General features: G+C 56.3%; 1 protein-coding gene across 2 annotated transcripts; it reads right to left on the minus strand.

The window, feature by feature from the left end:
- Positions 1-578: 578 nt before the first annotated feature.
- TRPM2 (transient receptor potential cation channel subfamily M member 2) lies at positions 579-18,736 on the minus strand. Of its 2 annotated transcripts, none has more exons than XM_027703836.1 (33): positions 18,378-18,736; positions 16,732-16,998; positions 16,320-16,405; positions 15,697-15,865; positions 15,036-15,216; positions 14,459-14,625; positions 13,791-13,971; positions 13,089-13,150; positions 12,691-12,891; positions 12,233-12,335; positions 11,908-12,029; positions 10,800-11,150; positions 10,266-10,403; positions 9,513-9,642; positions 9,110-9,255; positions 8,865-8,977; positions 8,523-8,736; positions 7,856-7,974; positions 7,418-7,550; positions 7,134-7,305; positions 6,732-6,915; positions 6,368-6,546; positions 6,106-6,238; positions 5,900-5,987; positions 5,240-5,327; positions 4,742-4,893; positions 4,161-4,237; positions 3,970-4,071; positions 3,621-3,707; positions 3,330-3,435; positions 2,630-2,731; positions 2,110-2,226; positions 579-1,887 (listed from the first exon to the last, which is right to left on the minus strand). In XM_027703836.1, exons 2-33 carry the CDS (start codon positions 16,924-16,926, stop codon positions 1,762-1,764), a joined length of 4,524 nt encoding a protein of 1,507 aa, XP_027559637.1. In that variant the 5' UTR covers positions 16,927-16,998; positions 18,378-18,736; the 3' UTR covers positions 579-1,761. The 2 variants fall into 2 exon arrangements, with proteins under 2 accessions (XP_027559637.1, XP_027559636.1); XM_027703835.1 differs by having other exon boundaries at positions 8,523-8,739.
- Between the last annotated feature and the right edge of the window lie 3,352 nt (positions 18,737-22,088).

Here is a 22,088-nt window from a genome sequence, read left to right on the forward strand (position 1 = left end):
GGCAGCACCCCCACGGGGCTGCAGGAGAGTGGCCGCGTGGAGCACCTCTGTGGGGAAATTAAGTGCTGCTAATGAGGTTTCGGCAATTTTCTGGAGGCTGCCGTCCAGACTGCGGGTCTGGAAGCTTGATCTGTTGCTGTAAGGTACAATCGCCCCTTCCCTCCCTGACCATTCCTCCAGGCTGGACCTCCTCAGATGGTCTCCTGACCTCTCAGCAATGGGAGACCAGGAGCAGACATCAAACAGTCCACGAGAAATGGGAGAAGGTGCCGTGCCAACACCTTGGAGCACATCTCCCATATTGACTCAAAACAGGTCAAATCATCTCAAACACCCATGTCTAGTAGAAGGTGTTCCTACCCATGGCAGGGGGTTGGAAAGACATGGTCTTTAAGGTCCCTCCCAACCCAAAGCACTCTATGATTCAGACATCATTGGGGGTGAGTCAATAGGCACAGTGAGTTTGTGCAATAAGATTGGGGTGAGAACATTCAAACTGGGCTCATCCTGGAAGTGTGCTCCGAGCATGGCCTTCAGGAATGGCCCCTGTTTAAACAGCATAAGAGACCACCAGCCTGTAGTTATTTAATACATGGTTTATTGAGCTGGGTTGAATACATTGCCAGACTGAGCCCCCTCCCCTTGCCAAGCCCCAGTGTGTCACTGGTGAAACTGCTGTTGTGCTGCGGTGGCCACCAGTGTGGGATGAGTAGCCCAGGCTGGTCAGTGTCTGATCCATCAGGAGAGGGTGGGGGAACTGAAATCCCACCCTGAGCAGTCCCAAGCATAACCTGCTACTGTGGGGCTCTTCTGGGTGACCAAAAAATGTCTTCACTGTGCCTTGTTCTCCCCATGGTGGGCAACAGAAAATGTGAGTGAAAGACCCCTTAAAAGCAGGGATATCTGGGATTGACACACTCCTGTCCCCTCTCCTGTCCCTACCTGCTCTAGGGACCATAGAGCACGGATCACCTGGTCCCAGCAAGCTGCCCCTTTCCATCCACATGCACCAGGGGATGGGGGCAGGCAGGTGACATTTAGCTGGTGCCTTGGCTCAGACAGAGGGAGGGAGTTCAGCTACAAGCCGGAGCTCAGCATACACACACAGGATTACATATCAGTGTGGGGCGTGGTGGGTGGGCCTGTGCAGAGCTATGAAACCATAGATATATAAGCCAAGAGCTGCTCACACCTTTGGAAGTGCTGGGTCACAGCTCAGGACCATGTTGTTGGGTCTGAGGCAACCAAAGATATGGAGACAGCTGCCACAGGAGTGACTCCAAGCCTTCTCCAAAGCAATCCTTTGGGATCTGTGGCAGGGGGGCTGCCAGGGCTCAGAGCAGGAGCAGGGAGCAGAGATGGATATCCTTGTGGAGTAGCTGGGGGTGGTGAGCCCCCAGTGCCCACCCCGAAGCCAAGAGCAGGTTGGAGCTGAGGGAAGGATCACCCTGCAGGAACAGCCCTGTGGCTCTGCCTGGCCCAAGCTCTGGGCTAGTGCTGTGGCTAATATGGAAGCACCAAGACACAAGCTGGGGCTGAGCCTGGTCGCTCAGGTGACTGGGATGCACTGTCTAGGCAGCCCCTGCCCCCAAGGAGGGGTCACTTTTCCTCCCAGAGACCTGCAATGTATATTCACGGAAGCACCCAAAGTACCTTATCTCCAGCAGCTCCCATGGTCTCACAGGTGAACTGGGGTGGAGCTGCAGGTCCCAGCCAGAACCTGGTCTGGGGCAGCAGGAGCCCTGGCCTGTGCTTGAGGCCTCAGTAGTAAGCACCGAGGAGGGTTGAGACCTTGTGTAGGAGCTCCTTGTGGTTGGCATGCAGGGGGATCCTCTTATCCAGCACCTGCCAGCGGATGCACAGCTCTGGGTCGCAACCCTGAAGGAACTGGAAGGGGACAGACATCATATATGTGCTGCTGGTGAGGGGCCATGCCAGCCACACTCAACAGCACTTCTAGTCCCCAACCTCCTGCCCCTTCTTTTTGGGGCACACATTAGGGTGCCACCCCATGTTCATCCCCATGTTATTCCCCCAATCTGTGCGGCTGGAGAATCCCACTCCTGCTGAGAGGTGGGTCAGGGAGCCACAGGGGTGACAGCCCCGTACCGAATTCAGACGCTTCATCTCCACGTCGTTCTGGTTGTCGAAGTGGACACTGACAGCGACCGTCTCCACCCAGGCATTGTCCGTGTTGCGGGGGTCATCGAGGTACCCCTTGTGTACCTGTGCTCGGTGACAGAGTTGCCACATCAACAGAGCCCCCACCACATCTCTGAGGGCACCAGAGGCCCTGGGGGTGGTGGGGTATTGCCCTGCAGCTCCTCTGCCCCACTGGAGACCAGCACCCCAATCCCACTGCAACTGGAGCCATGGAGAGTGACTGCAGCAGGCACAGACACTGGAGTGGGCAGCCATTCCCACGGTCTCTGGGCTGCTCCAGACCCCCACACATGTATCACTTCATGTCTCCACCCATGTGGCCCTGTGACACCATGATGGACACGTGTCTCTGTACTGCGGTGATGTCCCCACATGCCTCTACTGCCTGGGGTGATGCCTGCATGCCCCCATCCCAGTGGGACACTCACGTGACCCAATACCACCGGGACACCCGTGTGCTCCCCACCTCAGTGCCTTGTTTCAGCAAGTTCTGGAACTGGGGCCAGAACTCCCGGCGGAGGATCCACTTGAGCTTCAGTGGCAGTGTCTCCCCTGGCTCCAGTGACCCCTGTGCCAAAGGAGATGTCAGCCATATGGCCTGCCATCAGCACAGCCCAGCCTCCTTCCCTGCCACCAGCTTGGCCATCAGGCAGTTGCCAGCCACCCCTGCAGATGATGCCACAAGCTCTCGTGGTGCCTCCCTTCCTCCCTCTCCCACCTGAAGTCCTCAGGTCTGCCCAGGCAGATGTCTGAATGTGCCTGATGCAATGTCTGTGAAAGGATGCTTTGCCAATGGCTTAACGTGCTCACAATGAAGGACATGTGAGAACTGAAGCCATGGAGGAGGAGGAGGAGGGAGAGGCAGGAGACAGGGGCTCAGGTGTGTGGGTGTATGTAATGGGACCGTTGCTCACCCAGCACCCCTGGCATGCAGATGCTCTGCGGGAGGGTCAGAGGTACCTCCTCAGCCAAGGCTGCAACATGTACCTGTCATTGCCCCTTTTCTGTGGGACATCCATCCATCCATCCATCCATCTATCCATCCATCCATCCATCCTTCCATCCATCCCTCCATCCCTCCATCCATCCATCCATCCTTCCATCCATCCACTGCCCACATCTCCCATCTCCATGTTCTGCACAAGCTGTTTTCCCCCAACTCTTACCCCAGGCAGAGCCCAGACATCTGATAGTGGGTACTGGGCTACCAGCACTTCCAGCATCTTCTTCAGACTCTTCCTTATAATGGACCCATCCAAATTCCTTCTCCAACTGTGAGAGAGGTCCCTGTCATGCTGCAGCTGCACTTGGCTCCCCTCCTCCCAGCAGTGGTTGTATTGGCAGAACTGGGTTTGGCCAGGTCCCAGTCTCTCCAAGGTGGTTCCATGCCCCCTTTTCCATCCCACATGCCCAGCCCCGTGCTGGAGCAGGACACCTTCATGTCCCCACACACTCACCGGGTCACGACAGGGTGAAGGGCGTGGTTGGGCCCAAAGCAGTGCAGCCTCCCACGGCCTCGCAGCCCCGTCCTGCCCATGGGGTTCCTGTCAGAGTGAGAGTGAGGGGGTTGGGATGGTGCCACAATCCCTGTGCACCCCTATAGCACTTCCCTACCACTGCACCCCACCTCTTTTGGGGTGCTGTGGTGGTTTTTTGGGGATGAGCCCTGAGCACGATGCATGCCATTATCCCTGCTGCACCATCAGCCTTTGGAAAGCGGGATGGGCTCAGGTGCCCCTGGACTCTTTGTCTCCTAGTGTTTGCCTCCCAGCCCAGCTCCCAGCTCCCTGTGGTGGCTGCACTCACAGTGGCAGCCCGTCCCGCACAGCGTAGAGCCCGTGGAAGCTCTGCCGGTCGATCAGCCCATCCATGGTGTTGTAGTTGATCTTCAGGAGAGACTCCAAGGAGCTGGGGGTGGGAGGCAGCCCGGTAGGGAGGGCTGGCTGTGCCACCCAGGAAAGGGGTAGAGGAGTGGGGAGCCATGGGGGAACACTCACAGGCTGAAGGGGTCCTGCACAGCCATGTCTTTGTGGTCAGCCGAGTAGGCAGGGGGGTCATAGAGCGGGAAGTCCACCTGCGGAGCACGTGGCTGTGTCAGGACTCCCTTGCATCCCTGCTCTGGTGGCAGGCAGGGACTGGGATGTCCAGGGACACCTTATGCCCCAGTGTATTGCTCTGCACAGCTTCTAGCATCACTGCCCAAGTGATGCTCCTGGCTCTGCTGGGGGCTGAGCTCAGGGTCTCGGCTGATGGGATCATGCCCCCATGGAAGTCAGTGCTGGATCCTGTCCCTGACCCTGAGCCAGCCCTGCTTCAAGAAGTGCAGAGGCAGGTGATTGTACCCTCTGTCTCCAACCAAGCATCCCCAGGCATCCCTACCACTGCAGATCCCAGCAGCAACTCTGCCCTTGTCTCTAGGAGAACCTCAGTGCAGCCGCTCCAGGAAGACACTTGTCTCAGGGCTTGGAAGAACAGCAGCTCCTAAGTGCAATGATGGGTCTATTCCTCCTCCCACCACTGCCAGGGTCTGCCCCATGCCCCCTCCTCCCAGCCCACTGCCTAGGGTCACAGATCTTACCTCCCAGGGCACCTTCTCATCTGGCACAGGGAAGCGAAGGGTGTAAGAGCCTGGGTACAGGAGGTTTCGGGCAAGCACATGGTACGGGGGCCCTCTCTCCTCAGCTTTCCCCTCCACGTCAGCCTCCTTGAAGTCCAAGGCTTTAGAGGAGCCTGTGAGACAGACACAGACAGCAGGGTCCCACAAAGCAGGACACTGAGTCCAGTGCTGAGGACCAGGGCTCTGCTGAGGGGGCCAGCTGAGTCTCTCCATGGGGATGCTGACGTCCCCTGGGGACCTGGACCCTGGCTTCCCTTCCAACAGGTCCTGGAGGAAACCCCAGGGAGGGTGGAAATGGCCACAGGAAGGGCTGGATGGCCTCATGGAGCCACCAAAGTTCCCAAGACCAAAGGAATCTCTGCCTTGATGTTGAACAGAGAGGTGCAAGGGGCTGTTCAGCCCTGGTCTGGGGCCCTGGGCTTCCCCGGCACTGCTGGGGTGGAGTTGGGCTCCGCTTACCCACGGCTGGCAGGTCCTCCCCTGAGCTGAAGCCATTGCCCCGCAGTGCCTGCATCATCCACCTCAGGGCCTGGGCACTCTGATGCACCTGTGGGGGACAGCAGAGGGTCACCCCCTGGGTCTCCCTACTCCTGAGTAGCGCAGGATCCAGCCCTGGCAGGAGGCACTGCTGCCCTTGGCACTGACTGCCAGTCCCCACGGGCAGCAGCGCTGTGTCCTGATGTTTGCCTTGGAAAACCATCTCCAGGGAAACATCTTTACAAAGCACGTGGAAATGGAAGTGGAAACAGGAGGTGCCAGGGCTGGGTCGGCTCCCTGGCCACCCCACTGCTTGTGTGGGGTGTGGGACAGCTTCCCAGAGTCCCCATGTCCAAGAGGTCTGGAGGGTCCTCTTAGGCCAAGGAGAAGAGCTGGGTCAGCTCTAACTCTTTGGTGACCAGTGGAGGCAGCGGCTCATCCTACCACTTCCCACTTGCATTCTGTTCCCTTTGGAGTCAAACAGAACATTCCCCATAAACCTTTTCCACTTGGATGCTAATGGCAAGGAAACTCAAACTGTCTGAAGGGGTATTGATTCAGACGGATTTTGTGCTCTGTTCAGTTGACTCAGCCCCTGGAAAACCTCACCTTTCTTGGGTAGTTGCTCTGTTTTTGCCTCACCTGGTCTTCCAGAGAGCCCAGTCTCTGCTCCACCACCCCCGTCCTCTTCACCCGGTCCAAGTCCAGCAGCTCTGCCAGTACATCAACCCTGGAGGGACAGTGCAGATTGCAACCCCCTCAGCAGCCACTCCTGCACTGATCCCAACTGTTCCCTGCTCAGGGCGCTGAAGGATGGAAGGAACTCTCTGTCTCAGGAGTGACAGTACCTCTGTGCAATGTCCCGGATCATCTGCTCTGTGTTCTGTTTCTCCTGGCACTGCTGGTGCTGCAGGTAGTTCTCCTTCAAGAACATCTCCCATGAGAGGAGGGCAGCTTCCTCATTCTTCTCCAGCTTCTCCTCTGCCAGAAGAAGGGGATGGCAGTGCTGTCAGATCTCTGGGCATCCCAAACCCCAGGACCACAGCCCATGTGCCCAGCCTCGTGCCCTGAGGAGGGGGCAAAGGGCAGGAGAGGGAGGCTGGTCCTCACTGAGTTTGTGGTGTGTGGCCGGCCGGCGGAGCAAACCACGCCGGACCAGGAGCTGCAGGTGGTTGAGCAGGATGAGGGGTGGGGGCGCGGGTGGGCGGCCGTGGTACTCCTCAATCAGGTCATGCCGCTGGAACTTCCAGATCTGGTCCGTGTGCTCCTGGACCTGCTGGAAGGTGTAGCTGGGGCAGAGCCCAGGTGTCAGCCGTGCCGGGGGCATGAGGGGGCACATCATGTCTGAATGGTGTCCCAGCTCCTACCCGTCTCCCTGATCAGCCCTGACCCACAACCGCTACTTCCATCACATCTATAACCCCCCAAGCGGGATCCCGCTACTTCCACCAGATCTCTAACCCCTCAGACTCACTTGAACATGGCAATAAGGAGATTGAGGAGGAGGATGTTGGTGAAGAGCAGGTACAGGCACAGCAAGATGACCGTCAGCCACTCTGGGAAGATGGGCTTCTTGTTGTCCGCGTTTGTCTCTGGGCACTTGGGCTTGTAGGGGTCGGTCCCGTTGGGGCTGCACTGGTCGATGTTGAAGTTGACCCCTGTGGGAGGGCACAACATGACTCTGTGGTGACCAAACCTCAAGGTGCCTCGGGGAGCACCAGGCAGGGATTTGACCTCCATCTGCCACATCCCAGGTGCTCTGCTCACTGCCACCTGTTGGGAATTCCATGGGTCAACACAGCACGATTTTGGTACATTGGCCTTGTCACAGCCACCCTGGTCGTGCCATGTGCCGTCACAGGCTGGAGTCCCTTACCATCGATGTAGGAAGGAATCTGCCCAAAGATGGTCAGGTAAGAGTGGTAAACCACGCCACGGAAAAGCCACTCCACGCGCTCCTCGTTGTGGATCAGGATAGCCTGCTTGGCCACCCCAAAGGACACTACCCACACTGCCAGCAGGAAGAGGAAGAAGAAGACATCCTTCATCTGCAAAGACAGAGGGGAAGGATAACTGTGTCCTGGAGCAAACTCCACTCCAGGATGGGATAACACGGGTGGCACATCCGGCTGCTCTAGCAGGATGAAGGGGAGCTCTCACCATGCGCTTCACAATTATGATCTTGGGCCCCAGCGTTTTACTGACTGTGAAAATGTGCATCAGGCGCAGGCAGAAAATGATAAAAGCCAAGGACAGTATGATACGCCCGGGATATAATGTCGATGGGATCAGCCTGGGCACAGAAGAGAAGAAACGAAACACCTCAGTGCCACCAACGAATCATACAGAATCATTTAGGTTGGAATTACTGTGAGGGTGGTGAGGCCCTGGCACAGGTTGCCCAGAGAAGCTGTGGCTGCCCCATCCCTGGAAATGTTCAAAGCCAGGTCGGACAGGGCTTGGAGCAGTCTGGTCTGGTGGAAGGTGTCCCTGCTGTGGCAGGGGGTTGGAACAAGATGAGCTCTAAGGTCTCTTCCAACTCAAACCACTCTGTGATTCCATGATTCTATGAAAATACTATCGAGCTCTGCAGCTTACCTGCAAGTCAGCCCTGCGATAAAGACTAGGATGGCACAGATATCCAACTTATTCCAGAAGTCCTTGAAGTACAGGGAAGCCATTTTCACAAGCCCAAGCCCATCTGGATCATACAGCAGCTGTTGGGAAGAGAAGAGGGGTTGGGTGTAAGATACTCATGTGCTTCACAGAGAGGAGGGATCACAGAGATCAGCTGGCCATCACTGGACACTCTCGCTGACCCGAAGGTAACCTAAGCCTATAGGCTTTTCTATACAGGCATGGAAGGAGCATGGGGACACCTGGGACATGGGGGTCTTCAGGCTGGGGGAGAAAGGCACTGAGGTATTGAAGCAAAAACTGAAGAAACCTCGAATATCAAGCAAAGCGTGGACACACTGCTGGGACTTCACCCAAGGAAGGAGGTGAGTCCTCCATCTCCTGGCATTCCCAAAACCCCACGTTCTTCTGCATGTGCACATGGCTAGGTCAGGCGCAGCCAAGGAGATTCTCCAGCCTCAGAGATGGGGGGATCTGGTGGTTCCATGTGCTGCAGGGACCTCTCCGAATGGATAGTGACATGAGAAGCAGCATGGGAACGTGAGCTGCTCAGGACGTCCCAGGAGCCCCCAGAGGGGTGTCTCTCCTCCTCTGCCACCTCCCAGCCCTGGCTCTGCTTGCCCCGCACCTGGCGGGTCTCCTCGCACACCAGGGAGAAGAGCCAGAAGTAGATGAGGTATTCCCGCCAGGATGGCGTCGGCTGGAAGTCAACCATCAGGACGTACGCGAAGAGCAGGAGGAAGGTGAAGTAAGAGAGGATGTTCATGAGGAAGATGACGACGGGTGCTGTGAAGAAGGCTCGGAGGCGTGTCAGGCAGCCCATGGGCTGCAGCCTCTTCTCCCTGCTGGGAGCACGGGGGGTTTGGGCTCAGCTGCCCAGCGAGATTCCACGGCAGCTTCCTCCAGCCAGCCATAGGGTGAGGCTGGAGGAAATCCCTGCCTCCGTGCATGCCCCAGCTGCCAGAAGTACCTGAAGGTGATGAGGTTGGTGTAGAGCAGGGGGAAGAACAGCATGCATGTGATCACCCGCCAAAGCCCGTTGTCCACACACAGCTTCCCCCACCAGACCTTGGTGAGAAAGGCCTGTGAGGAGGGAGGAAGAGGAGTGCTGGTTACAGGGGATGAAGGGCAGAGCCCCACTGCTGCCTGCAGAGAACCCTGGATCTTGGGGACACTTGGACACGTCCCCTCCCAGCACGGCTGCTAAGAACCCACCTGGACGCCCCCGTGGGACACAAAATTCATGTTCTTGGCCTCCAATGCCAGCTGCAGACAGGTTGTCTTCCCCCAGGCTTCAGAGACACGGGTGAGAAGCTTCTGGGCTCTCTCTTCATCCTTACGGTAGCAGTCTGTGAACACGCCTGCATGGGCAGGTACCAGGGAGATGAGGCTGAGTTCCGGGACAAGGCACCCACAGAGTCATCCTTTGCAGCAGGATCAGGACATTGCACCTCACAGTGGTACTCCCTGCGCTCCCACCACCACCTGGCACAGCCCTTGGAGCATCATGACCCCGACTCTGATGACAGGACCCCTATTTGGCATCCCCCATCACCCCCAGACATCTCCTGGGCAAAGCTTGCCAGCCCTATGGGGGCTTGCCAGCCCTCCTGCTCACCAATCGCCTTGTGCTCGAACTGCTCGGCCAGGGCCAGCATGTCATCGGTGGTGTCCGTGTCCTCCTCCTCCTTGGCCAGCTCCTTCAAGATCTTGCTGCAGGCGAGTGCAGCTGCCATGCAGTCCTGGCTCTGAGACAGAAGAGGACAAGGAGAGTGTGGACACTCGGCCTGTCAAGTTCCATCAGTCCTGCCAAGCCCTTCCCAACTCCCACGGGAGGGAAGGCGGGTGTCCCAAGCAGACTGGCACTCAGGATGGACAGCTTGCCATGACAAAAGCTCAGCTGGGCTCCCCTCTGGGAACCCACTGTCACAGGGAATACAGGGACCACCCTGCCCTCCTCATGGGATGCATTAGGTGATGGGATGGAGTGACTCCTCAGCATGCTCACCATGCCACCAGCCACACTGCCTCTTGTCTTGGGATGCTGTTTATGGGTGGAAGCCTTCTCCAACCCAGCTGCCGTGCCCCTGTGTGCTCAGCCCTCTCTCAGCCTGTGCAAGGACTAGCCCACTTCTGACTCAGAGCATCCCCTCTTCCCATTTTGGCCAGGAAGGGAGGGATCTGGCCTCATGGTGTAGCTGGGGATGGACACCAAGTCCCCTCAGGCTGTCTTCCCTTTGGCTGAGGTCAGGCTTGGGACAGCTTGCCTGCTATCCCAAATCCCAGCAGGTGCCACAGTTGCCCTTGGGGCTGGAAGGTTTGGCTCCACCTGAGCCCCTCAGCCATGACCACCAGCTCTAGGCTGTGATACCTGGGCCCAGATGATTTCTGCCAGCTCCTTGCGGTTCTGGACCACAGCCCAGATGAGCAGGTCTCGGACAGGGTCCATGGTGAAGGTGACTCGGCCGGCAGAGCGCTTGTAGAGGGACCGGAGACTCGACCCCTGAACCTGCAAGGTGTGCAATGGTCAGACCTGTTCCCTCAGCACAGAGCCACCCAAACCCTGGGTACTGCGTCCACCACCCATGGAAGGGACTTTGCCCAGATAGAGGGGTGGCCAAGACTGGACTTATCTTGGAAATGCCAGGATCAAGTGGAGCTGTGTACCCACTCCACTGGGTCCTGCCCACCAGTCATGCAGCCACATGGTGCTGCAGGTGTAGGAGGGTGAGAGTTGCACCTGGAATGCAGGGCGGATGACTCGGACAGGGCTTTAGGGGTTTTTCAGTAGGATTATTGAGCAGACAAGAGGACAGAAACCCAGCTGCAACCTCCAGGACGGCTCCCTGTGCTGGTGTTCCCTCCCCACTGCAACCCTGCCATCAGGTAACCTGGAGATGCGTACGTTCAGCTTGATGTGCGGGACGGGGATGGAGAGCCGGGGCCGCTCCGTGTGCTTGGGCTTGGGGTACAGAGGCTGTGTGGAGCAGCCCAGCAGCTCCCGCAGCACCTGGGAGACGTGGTGCAGCTGGAGCCTTGGCATTTTGGAGCCAGCTGTGTGCTCTCTCTCCTCCAGCAGCACCTTCTGCAGCTTGCTGTGGAACAGGCAGGATGGTGCCAGGTTGTCATACAGGTAAACCAGGGTGTCCCAGGTGACAAAATCCTTGAGACGCACTCCTTGCTCCAGGAACAACTTCACAAACTCTGGCTTGTTGGAAATCAGGGCAGCTGCCATCACGGGGTGGAGATCTGTGGGCTGGCAGGCCAGAGGCAGAGGTGAGAGGCTCCATGGTCTCAGAGCAGAACCTCACCAGGCTCCTCACTCAGGGAAGATTTTATCCCTGAGTGCACAAGGAATTTCTGGATGTGAAAGAGCATCTGAGAAGTACTAGGACTTGTGGGACATCTCCAGAGACACACTGGTAGATTAGTACACTCGCTTCTCTGGCAGTGGAGCCCTCTGCTCGCTTGGCTGTCAGGTGGAGGGATGGATAGAGCAGAGAACAGCTTTCCCAAGTTCATGAATATCACAAAATCAACAGAATGACTTGGTTTGGAAGGGACCTTAAAGCCTATCTCATTCCAACCCCCTGCCATGGGCAGGGACACCTTCCACTATCCCAGGTTGCTCCAAGCCCCGTCCAGCCTGGCCTTGAACACTTCCAGGGATGGGGCATATACCCCCAGATATTTCATTTTTGGATTCCTAGTTCCCTCCAGCTCTTCCCAGTCCCACCAAAGGTACATGAGCTGGGGGAACCCAAACTGGTGACCAAAATAGGAAAATCCCTTCCAACTCCTACAGATCCATCAGAAAGGATGGATAAACCTGCTCACCTCTACCTCTGCTTGGGAGCACTTTTGAAAAGCAGGAGAGATTAAGAGCCCTTGGCAATGCAGTGGGAGCTCTAAAACTCTCCCTAAGCACAGCTGAGGTGAGAAGTGTCCTCCATATCTACAGTCCTGACAAGCTGTTAAGCCTGACCAGACAAGCATCACAGATACTGCCTTACCTTCCAGTCATGGTCATCTGTGAAGATCTCACTCCGGGCAATGTCCACCCTGTTCCAGGCCACAGCTAACTTCAGCTGGTGATCCCAATTCTCACGACCAAAGTGGTCCTGGTTTCGGGATGCTGCATGCAAAGTGCATATGTTATAACAGAGGATCAACCTTGGAGGTGTGGCCCCTTGTTATAAACATCTCTTCCCAATCAGCTCAGCATCACAAGGTTTGGGGACCGCTTTGGTGATCCTGTCACCAAAGTCAGGCAGCTGCAGGAGGTGACTTGACCCCCATCCTGTTCACCATCCTCCCAAGCAGCCCCTCACCCCTCACCTTTGAAGAGGGCCTGGAGGATGGCCACATCCACATCCTGCTGGCCATATTTGCCCTCTCTGAAGATGGTCAGGAGCTGCCGGCTCCGCACTATGTCTTGGATCTACAGGAAGAACCGTGGGGAAGATATCAGCAGCAGCACCTCCTCCCTGCTGCTTCCCACAGCTCCCTGCCCTGTGCAGGGCAATTCCTCACTCCACTCAGGTTGCCTGGAGAACCCCTGCGCTGTGTCCCGCAGCCTGGCTGTGGCTGATCCCAAACACTCCCTCTCTGCCCAAAGGGAGCAGACAGCGGAGGAGCAGAGCTCGAGGCCATGAGGTGCTCACCAGGACAATGATGAGGACGGCTGGGGGCAGATGAGCTTTAACTTCCTGCTGGGAGCCTTTCTGCTCATGGGCTAGGGCCCCTGGGGACCTCTTTGGTCTCCAGAAGCTCAGAGGCACCTGCAAGGGGCTCACCTTCTTGGTCCACTCCACCAGCTTGCCCTCAGTGAAGAGCTCATAGGTGTCATGGAAGAGCACACTCAGCTTCTGCTGGATCAAGGCGATGGTTATCTTGGACACGGGCAGGTTGGCCACCTGCGCGATGACATCGGCCACACGGCCAGACCCTTCCACGATCACACAGGGCGTCCCATTGGTGATGGCGTTGTAGATGGTCTGCAACAGGGTGGGGAGGCTGGTCCTGATCCCACCCAGACACCAGCAGACCCTCTCTGAGCCTGGGACCCCACTGCTGCTCCCAACACTCATGTCAGGGTGGCACCGCACTCGCTCCGACACCGAGACCAGCACCCCGGGAAGGAGCTGCCCCCACCACTCGTCCCATCCTCAGCTTGGCAGAAGCAGTTCCTTACATCGAGAGTCCCGGGGCCTCCTTCCAGCACCACACACACGATGGGGATCTTGATGGCAACACCTGCAGGGAGGGAAAATCCAGGGTCACCTCCCGATAGGGCAGATCCCCCTCATGTGGTCCCCTCTGAGTGGTGGGTTGGGAAAGGCAAGGTGGGAGCATTGTCCCTGACATGTCAGGCTTCAGGAGAGGCAGGGAAAAATTATGGCAGGTGCTTGTCTGGCATGTCAGATCAGACACATGGTGTGATTTTTGGGAGTGTCCTGTGCAGGGCCAGGAGTTGGACTCAAGGATCCTCATGGGTCCCTTCCAACTCAGGATATTCTTTGATTCCATGATTCATGCTTGCTGATGTATGTGTGTGCATGTGTTAGAACAGAAAATCATCTGCACAGCAAGAAGATGCCACCTGGAAAGCCCCTTGGAAGCCTGGCCCTTTGGGAGAAATGACTCTCCCTGATCAGCTCAGCAACACAAGGACTGGGGACATCTTTGGTGACCCCATAAGTCAATCATCTGGCAGAGAAAGGTCTTTGATCTGTGTCACTGAGGAAGCAGGTTCTACATTTATCGTGGCAATTCTCTCAGGTCGCTTGCCCAGATCCTCCAGGGGTGGCACAGCCACTCACTGGAGCCCAGGATGGACACCCTCACCAGGGAATGGCCCATCCCTGCCTCAGGCCGGGCTGTATGTTGCTGTTACCTCCTTTCACCTTGGTCTGCTCCGAAATGAACTTCTCCAGCTTGGTCCTCAGGGGGATTTCTACCCCGTACCTCCCGTGGGTCCCATCATCCACCAGGATGAAGTGGGAGTGGTTGCTGTCCAGGCACGACAGGCTGCCTTGGTTCTCCTCATCCAGCATGTACTCAGCAGGAAAGCCACCCTGTAAGGTGCAGGAGGAGACACTCTGGGAGAAGCCTGGCACAGGAGCACCTGATAGCCAAAGTAACCAGCATGTGGGGCCAGCATGTGGAGACAGTCTGGCCAAACAGCCGTCCCTTGCCCCCCTCCCCAGCGCTCACATCAGCCTTGCCCCACATACCCTCACACCCACAAGCAAATATCAGCTCATGACCCTGGAAGTATTCAAGGCCAGGCTGGATGGGACTTGGAGCAACCTGGTCTAGTGGAAGGTGTCCCTGCTCATGGCATCCTTGGAACTGGATGATCTCTAAGGGGCTTTCAAACCCAAACCATTCTGTGACTACGATTCTATGACCATAACTCCTTCTGGTGCAGCTGGGCTGTACTGGGACTGGCAGCCACAGTGACATCTAGAAGCAGCTGTTCCCACCGCAATTGTTGGCAGGACTTCCCCAGCAGCCGAGGTGTAGGTAAAGCAATCCCCCCTCTGGCTCTGCCCGGCTCACCATGGGGCAGACGAGGCTCTCCCGGTTGTACACGGTCCCCCAAGTGGCAATGCCAATGGTGACAATCTCGCCCTCCTTGTGGCTGCAGCTCAGGATGAAGTCTCTCACTGCCTCTCCCACCTGTTTCATCACACCAGCATGGGACCCCCCTGTAATGATCCAGGCTCCTGGGGGTCACAGAAGGGCATGGAAAGGGAGAGGTTCTGCTCACAGCAATCTCCAAGCATCCCCCTTATTCCTGCAGGTCCTCAGGGATGCTCCATCCCTGCCCTGGCAGCACAGGAGATGCCTTCTTCAGCACCTCTCTCAGTCCAGCTCCCTCTGAGCTTGCCTGCAGTGACTGAGCAGGAACAGCCCATCCCTGGTGGAGGTGGTCCAGTCAGGGACCTACAGGTCTCCTGGACCAGCTCAGCATCTTCAGAATAGCCCAACTCAGGGAACTTGGCATGGCCAGGTGACATGTCTCTCACCCGCTACCATCACAGGGAGACCCTCTGCATCCAGATCACCTTTAAAGGTCCCTTCCAACCCAAACTATTCTATGATTCCATGATTTTATGATTCTGTGATCTCTTACCTGTTGTCTGGGCCACCTTGACTAGCCCTTGCCGGAAGATGTTCTTCAGCCTTGGCTTCATGATGAAGTTTTTGGCTCCCCCAGTGACTGAGATGAGCAGGTTGGGTGCGTCGAGGCCCCAGTGCTGTGTCATGAGGTGGTAGATGACCCGTGGAGGGGTGTCCGAGGAGACACGCACATACTGCAAAAAAAAAGAGAGCATATACATATTTTGAGTATAAACAATGGGGTCAGGGTAACAGGCCACCTCCACCACAATCCCTCCCATCCCACCAAAGAGCATGAGGCTTCCCAACACCATTTCCCAGCAGAGTCATGCTGCTGCTCCAGGTCTTTGTCCATGACCCTGTTCCCATTAGCTTCCCTGTGAATGAACATTCCCAAGACAAACCTAAGGACAAGGACAGGGAACAGCCACTCCTTTAATCGCAGGTCTCACAGCGTGAAGAGCAGCCTTGTGGTTTCAGAAATGGACTAAGACTGAGAGGGAAAAGGGGTCCTGTCCCATCCTCCTCCTCTGCTTGGGTCAGTGTTGCCCTTGGGGCAATCCCACCCTTTTCTAATATCCTCTCACTCAGGAGGCAAATACTCCCACACCATCCACCATGGCAAGGCCCAAACACTGGCTCCCCTTGCACCACAGGTGGGACAAACCAGTCACCTTCCCTGTCTTCTGCCCCAGGCCCGTGAAGCGGATATCACCGAAGGCATCTGTTGGCATTTCCTGGATGTGCCTGCTGGGGTCCCATTCCTTCCCCAGGAAGATGGGAGGCTTGGCAGCATCGTCCAGGTGCTGTTCCCTGAGATAGCCACACTCACACACGATCCTCCTGAAACACACACCAACTTTGTCGAGAACAGCTGAAACTCGAAAGGCCCAAGCCCCGCCTCAGTCTGGGCAGGAGGTGCTGTTCTCCTTAGGAACAACATGGGTACCCACACCTCCCACCCAGCCCCTCCTGCAGCTCAGAACTTGTGCAGAAACAAAGATGTTGTTTGGGGGGAAACTTAGGAAAAAAAGAATAGATATTTCCACCTGTAGAGATTTAGTACACAAATATTTAGGACTGAAGTGACTGCCTGCAAAAGCATTGGAAAGGGTTAGGGTGTCTGGGACACAATCTCAGCCATGTGGTGACACACAGCAGGGTGAAGAACCAGTTAAAAAGGGATTTGTGAATCCCTGTGACAGAAAAGTGGGATTTTCTGGTGCTGTAGCTTTGTCACCAACACCTGCTTCTGCTCTCCTGGCAGGGGAGGGGAAGGAGGGACTGTCTGACTTACCCAGAATCTGATGTCTGGGAGCTTTCCACAAAGTAGGTGCACTCCTTCTTCCGGATGTTTTCAGGAATCCAGGAGATGAGATTTTCCTGAGGGAGCAGGAAAAGCAGCAAGGGGTCAGGGTTCCTGGAAAGGGCCAGAAGTTGTGCCAGGGGCCAGACACCCAGGTGGTAGGAGCACATCTGGGTGCTTCTTTGGATGTGAAGGATGAAAGCTCCATCGCTGTCTGCAAGGACAAAGCCAGGTGTACCCCCAGGAGAGGGGATATGAGCGCTGAGCATGTACCTCAGATATCTGGGGGTTTTCTGTCTGTCCCTAAACTAATCTGATCCGTTATTAATGCCCCTGTTAATGAGCACTCATTAAGCCCATGTGTGTGCCCAACCACCCCGTCTTCTGTTACCCCTGAACTTGCCTTTTCATTGCTGCCAGTGGGGAAATGTGCCTTCCGCCTGCTCTTCGAGACGCTGCTACTGCTCTGCTGCAGGTTGGGAACCACCTCAAAGTCACTCATCTTCCTGGGGTGTGTGGCAGGGTCATCTCCTCTCTCAGGGCACACCTTGTTCAGTTCGGAGGGGAGCACCTTGGCGCACCGGCCACGCACGGACATGGCTCCTGTGTCTTGTGCTTCTCAGCCTCCTCTCTCCAGTTCCTAGGCTGGGAGGTCCTGAACATCCCCATCCTGAGTGCAGCAGAAGAGAATCAGAAAATCACAGAGTGGTTTGGGTTGGAAGGGGCATTAAAGCTCATCTTGTTCCACCCTCACTTGCCATGGGCAAGGACACCTTCCACGAGCAGGTTGCTCCAAGCACCATCCAAAGGGGCCTTCAAAGTAGAAGGATACCCATGAACTGAAAGCACCGAGGAGCCCCATCCATCATTCCCTGGGTGGAGACTGGTCCCTGGGAAACCTGCCATCCCCTCACCACGATCCTGACACAGGGGCCACATGGGTGCTGAACCAGCCTTGGTGTGCACCATGCTGCCCTGGGGTGTCCACAAATCGCCCCCACTACCTTCGGCCCGCCAGCCTGCAGCTCTCCTTGCCTGCTCTCTGCTGCAGGCAGCTGGGATATTTCTGGCAGCAGGGAGAGCAGGAACTAGGTCTCTTGTGTGAGCAGCCCGAGCGTGGCCCTGCATGGAAAATCTGTATAGACACACACTGGCTGCAGAGACCAGGTGCTCCTCTGTGCAGGGTCCAGTGTCCCCTGCAAAGGTGCCCTGAGAGCACTGAGGGGCACACTGGCTCCCTGCATGGTGGGGGCTGCAAAACTCCTGAGCCCCCACTGAACACTCATAGCCCCCTTTGCTGAAACGGGAGAGCTGCTGGAGCAAAGGGGGATGGTGTCCCCCAAAGGGGCATGGTGTCCTCTCAGGGGAGCTGGGATTAGGTAACAGAGGAAGAATCAAGCTCAGGTGATGCTCTGGCCAAGCTGTGGGGTTTAAAGAGGATTTTGGCTGCCTTTCTACAAGACAAAGTCTGAATTGCACCCAAGGGTGGGGAGTCCTTGGGGGAACAAGGAGTGGTGAAGAAAAATCATGAAGCAGCAAGGGAAAGCCCTTTTATCAGCCTCCCCCTTGGGATCTACACAGCCCCACTGACCTTGGGAGGCAAATTTTGGCAGACTGGCTTTCTGCATCAGCACAACCCACAGCAGATCTGATTTCTTGAGAAAGAGTTGTCAAAACAAGGTCAAATGCACCCTTAATTCTTGTCTGTGGCCCCCCAAGGCAGGTAGGGTGATGGGGGCTTGGGGCATGGACAGAGGCAGCTCATAAACCCATGCAGGAAGGGCTCCCACCCTGAGTCCTCCATGGGCACCTCAGGAGAGACAACTGGGCTTCACACCTGGAATACATGTCCTTAGGAGCTCAGGGACAAGGACAGAGTCTCTCCCGCAGCACACGCTGCCTGCCGCCCCAGCTTGGGGGATCAGGTCACCCCTCGGCCGCACAGGGTGGTCTCAGCACCCATCGGGATGGAGTGCAAAGCCGAACACTGCCTGTGAACCTGCCCATCGCCCTCCCCTCCGCTGGCACGACCGGCGCGGCTGCCCGTACCTTCCCTGCAGCATCCTCCGGCCGCATCACCGGCTCCTCCGCTCCGCTCCTGTCATAGGGATTCAGCCTCTTGTCCCTCTCCTCCGGCGAGTCATTTTGTCACTGGAGACACAGGCGACGAGCGGAGAATAGGGCAGAGCTGCCTGCAGAGAGGAGGAGGTGGCAGGCGGCTGGCAGCTTCCCAGCAAATCAGGCTGCGGAAGCGATCCCTGCCGAGGAGCTGCAGCGCCTAGGCAAGCCCCGAGTTTGCTGGAGAGGCTGAGTCACGCTCCCCACTACCCGCAGTCCCGCTGCCGTCAGCTCCACGCGGGGCGAGACGCTCCATCCCGAGCCTCTCTCTGGTCCCAGGGGCTGCTGGGACCCCAGCACATGGATGCTGCCGGAAAGGAGCAGCGGCGCTGATGGAGGCTCGGGTGCGTTGCAGGCTTGGCAAGTGTGATGAAAAATCCCTTCCCTAACTGTCAAACAGCCTTTATATTACAAAAGTGTATTAACTTTATGTATGTGTATATATATATATATATATATATATATACTATATATATTAATGATCCACTGCAATGTAATGAGGCAGTGAATTTTACTGGAGACTTTGGTATTGTTTGTGCTGAAGTAAAGCAAATGAAAGGACAGCCCAGCCCTGGAGAGAAGAGTTTTGCTTCTGCAAAGCTCAGGACAGTCCCCAAGGGATGAAGAACATCCCTGGGACACCCAGGGTACCGTGGCATCCCACTCCTCCGACAGGGCTCTGAGACCCTCCCAGCATCGTCCGGTGTCACAGGTCAGTCACTGCAGCCAGAGGGACTCAGGGACAGCTGGATCGATAGATAAGCAGCAGAACGCTGCAGAAACAGAGCGGCTTTGCCACATTTTACTGTGACTGGAGATTTGGTAGTGTGGGTGTTAGTGCTCAGTCAAGTCACATTGTACTTGAGCACTTGATGGGTGTGAGAACCCCATGCAAAACCACATTTGGGTGCCCTGATTTGGCTGGGACATCTCCGGCCCAAGGAGAAATATTTACCCTTGTAATTCCATCCTTTGCATCCCAGCCTGATGCCTTGGTCAGCACGGGCCAGGCATGAACTTTTATTGAGGAACCTCATGTGACACCACAGGTGACAAAAGCCTTTTGGCTGGTGCTTCCCATCTCCCCATTCCAGATGCTCTCCTCCTCCTATTACTCTCTGTGCCCTAAATGAATCCAGTCTCCAATGGATTTACAGCCACTTAACTTGCATTTGCCACAAAATTCACTTAACAAAGCCAGCATCCATCTTCCTTGGGAAATGTGCTAAGCAGCAAAGCCGGGTCAGGCCAGCAGCCAAAGCAGTGGATGCTACAGCAGTGATTTGGCTGCTGTGGCTCAGTGGCAGGGACACAACCAGGAGCTTGGAAGACTGCGGCTCAGAGCGAGCTGAGGGTCCTACAGCACCCAGCCATCCCCATGGCTCTTGCTGGAGAAGATGGTTGTATCCAGAGAAGGGCAATGGAGCTGAGGAATGGTCTGGAGCACAAGCCTGATGAGAAGCGTCTGAGGGAGCTGGGGGGGCTCAACCTGAAGAAAAGGAGGCTCAGGGGGGACCTTCTTATTCTCCACAACTCCCTGACAAGAGCGTGGAGCCAGGTGGGGGTTGGGTTCTTCTCCCAGGGAACAAGGGACAGGATGAGAGGAAATGGCCTCAAGTTGTGCAAGAGGAGGTTTAAGCTGGATATTAGGGAAAATTTCTTCACTGGAAGGCTTGTCAAGCATTGTAACAGGCTGCCCAGGGCAGTGGTGGAATCACCATCCTTGGATGTATTAAAAGAAACCATGTGGATGTGGCACTTGAGGACATGGTTTAGTGGTGAACATGGTAGTGGTTCTGGGTTGATGATCTTAGAGGGCTTTTCCAACCTTAATGGTTCCATGATTCTGTGATTTTATGATGGTAAAACATCATGGGGCAGTGCTGGGAGACAGTTGGGAAGAGAGATGCTGCTGGATCTAAAATGGAGATCCACATCCTTCAAGTTTGGGGTGAAGCCCTGTGCCCCTTCAGGCTGCAATGGGCTCAGGTGCTGGGTCGAGGCATTAAACCAACAAGCAGGGTCCAAATGCAAAGGTAATGCTGCAGTCACCTCCTCTAGCACACTTTCCAGCCCAAGGATGTGAGTGTGCACAGACCATCCATGCTGGTTTCCCTAAACAAGAGCAAACAGCTGAGCTGCTTTGCTGGGAGAACAGATGCCACTAATAAGGCAGTAAATAAATCCATGTGCAACACTTTACAGTTTGGTTGTAATTACCTCCAAGCTGCCAAAAGAGCCGACGCCAGAGCTGCACACTAATGACACATTAATGGGAATGCTCATCCGCTCTCTGCTGGCTGGTTCTCCAGAGACCAGGGCTTTTATTTCATTTTTGCACATGCCAAAACCACCATAGTCCAGTGGGACTTGCCTGGAGCCAGCACTGGGGTGGTTCCCACTGCTCCTCCTAAAAGCCTAGCTGAAAACCAGCAAGGCTGAGAGCAATTCCCAGCAAGTTAACATCCATTTGCGACAGAGGGAGGGTGGAAGTGGGAATAGGGAGGACTCTGTCTGCCCTCTGAGACTGTGCCTGCACACACGTCCCGTGCCCCAGGTCACATTTAATTTGTGAGCCAGAATGCTTTTTCCTGCCAAAGAGCAGCAAATCTCCTGCCAGTGCTGGGGAGGCTCCGCTGGGATCAGCCCCTCACTCCAGGTCTCTCTCAGCTGTGATCCAACTTGGGCTCAGTCCTCCCAGAAGCCATCGTGGTGCTGTCTTGGCTGTGGCTGCCGGAGGCTGTCCTGTGTTCCAAAGGAGGAACCTTGCTGCAGAGCATGGAGGATGCCTCTCTCCTCAGGTGGGAAGGTATTCCAATGCCCTGGCGAGGGAGGACACGTGCCCTGGTCTGCCAGGAGAAGGGGGTCTCTCCTGCCTCTCCCCCCACACCCCAAAGATACTGTTTGTGCCTCTCTCTCTGAGGAGTTCCCATGAAGGATGTCTCCTTCCAAGGGATCTATTAGAGGTAGCCTGGGACCTCCAGAGAGCTCTGCTCAGAGGGAGCTGCTGGGAAATACTAAAAACCCACCTCCTGCTTGCCAGCGTTTTCCCACATACTCCTCCACAAGATTTCCATCTGTGCATCCATCTCCAGGGAAGAAGGCACTGAGGCCATGCTCTCCCTGAGCAGCCTCACCCCATGCTCGGCTGCCCTGGCTGGGGCAGACACGGCCCCAGTGCTCTCAACACCTAAGTCTGGGGCCTCTCCCAGGGAAGGACTGACTGCCAGGGCTGTAGGGAAGGATGGGTAGCAGCTCAGCCCCAACACTGGGAGCTCCCCCAGCAACCGAGTCTGCTAGAGGGGAGGGAGCAGGGGGGCAGGACACACCCGGAAACCATCGGGACACATGACCACTTCACAGCTCTTGGAGAAGGCCACAAGGAGAGAGGGGCTGCAGGATTTTTCAGAGGAGACCCCACAAATACAAGGCCTAGCCCAGCTGGAGCCGCTTCTCCCACGGGCATCGCAGGTGCCTGTTGTCTGGTGCTGTGCCAGGGCTGAGTCAGCACAGAGAGCCTCCCCAGGCAGCTCTGGAACACAAGGTAGCACGTGTTGTATTGTTTCCTCTTCTTCCCCTTTTCCTGAAGATACCATTGCAGCACTACACACTGACACCACCTCTCTTAATCACTTTGTGCCC

The sequence above is a fragment of the Neopelma chrysocephalum genome, unplaced genomic scaffold (genome assembly GCF_003984885.1).
Source record: "Neopelma chrysocephalum unplaced genomic scaffold, ASM398488v2 Primary Assembly neopelma1_252, whole genome shotgun sequence".
NCBI classification, from domain to species: Eukaryota; Metazoa; Chordata; class Aves; order Passeriformes; family Pipridae; genus Neopelma; species Neopelma chrysocephalum.

What these genes read in the sequence shown, in the direction of transcription:
- TRPM2 (XM_027703835.1), bottom strand. Translation starts at nt 16,926, where the DNA reads ATGTCCGTGCGTGGCCGGTGCGCCAAGGTGCTCCCCTCCGAACTGAAC. An exon ending in GATTCCTTCCTACATCGATG is followed by an intron (nt 6,916 to 7,133) that starts GTAAGGGACTCC and finishes GCCCTCCCACAG; the next exon opens with GGGTCAACTTCAACATCGAC. An exon ending in GTGCGGGACGGGCTGCCACT is followed by an intron (nt 3,708 to 3,969) that starts GTGAGTGCAGCC and finishes TCACTCTGACAG; the next exon opens with GAACCCCATGGGCAGGACGG.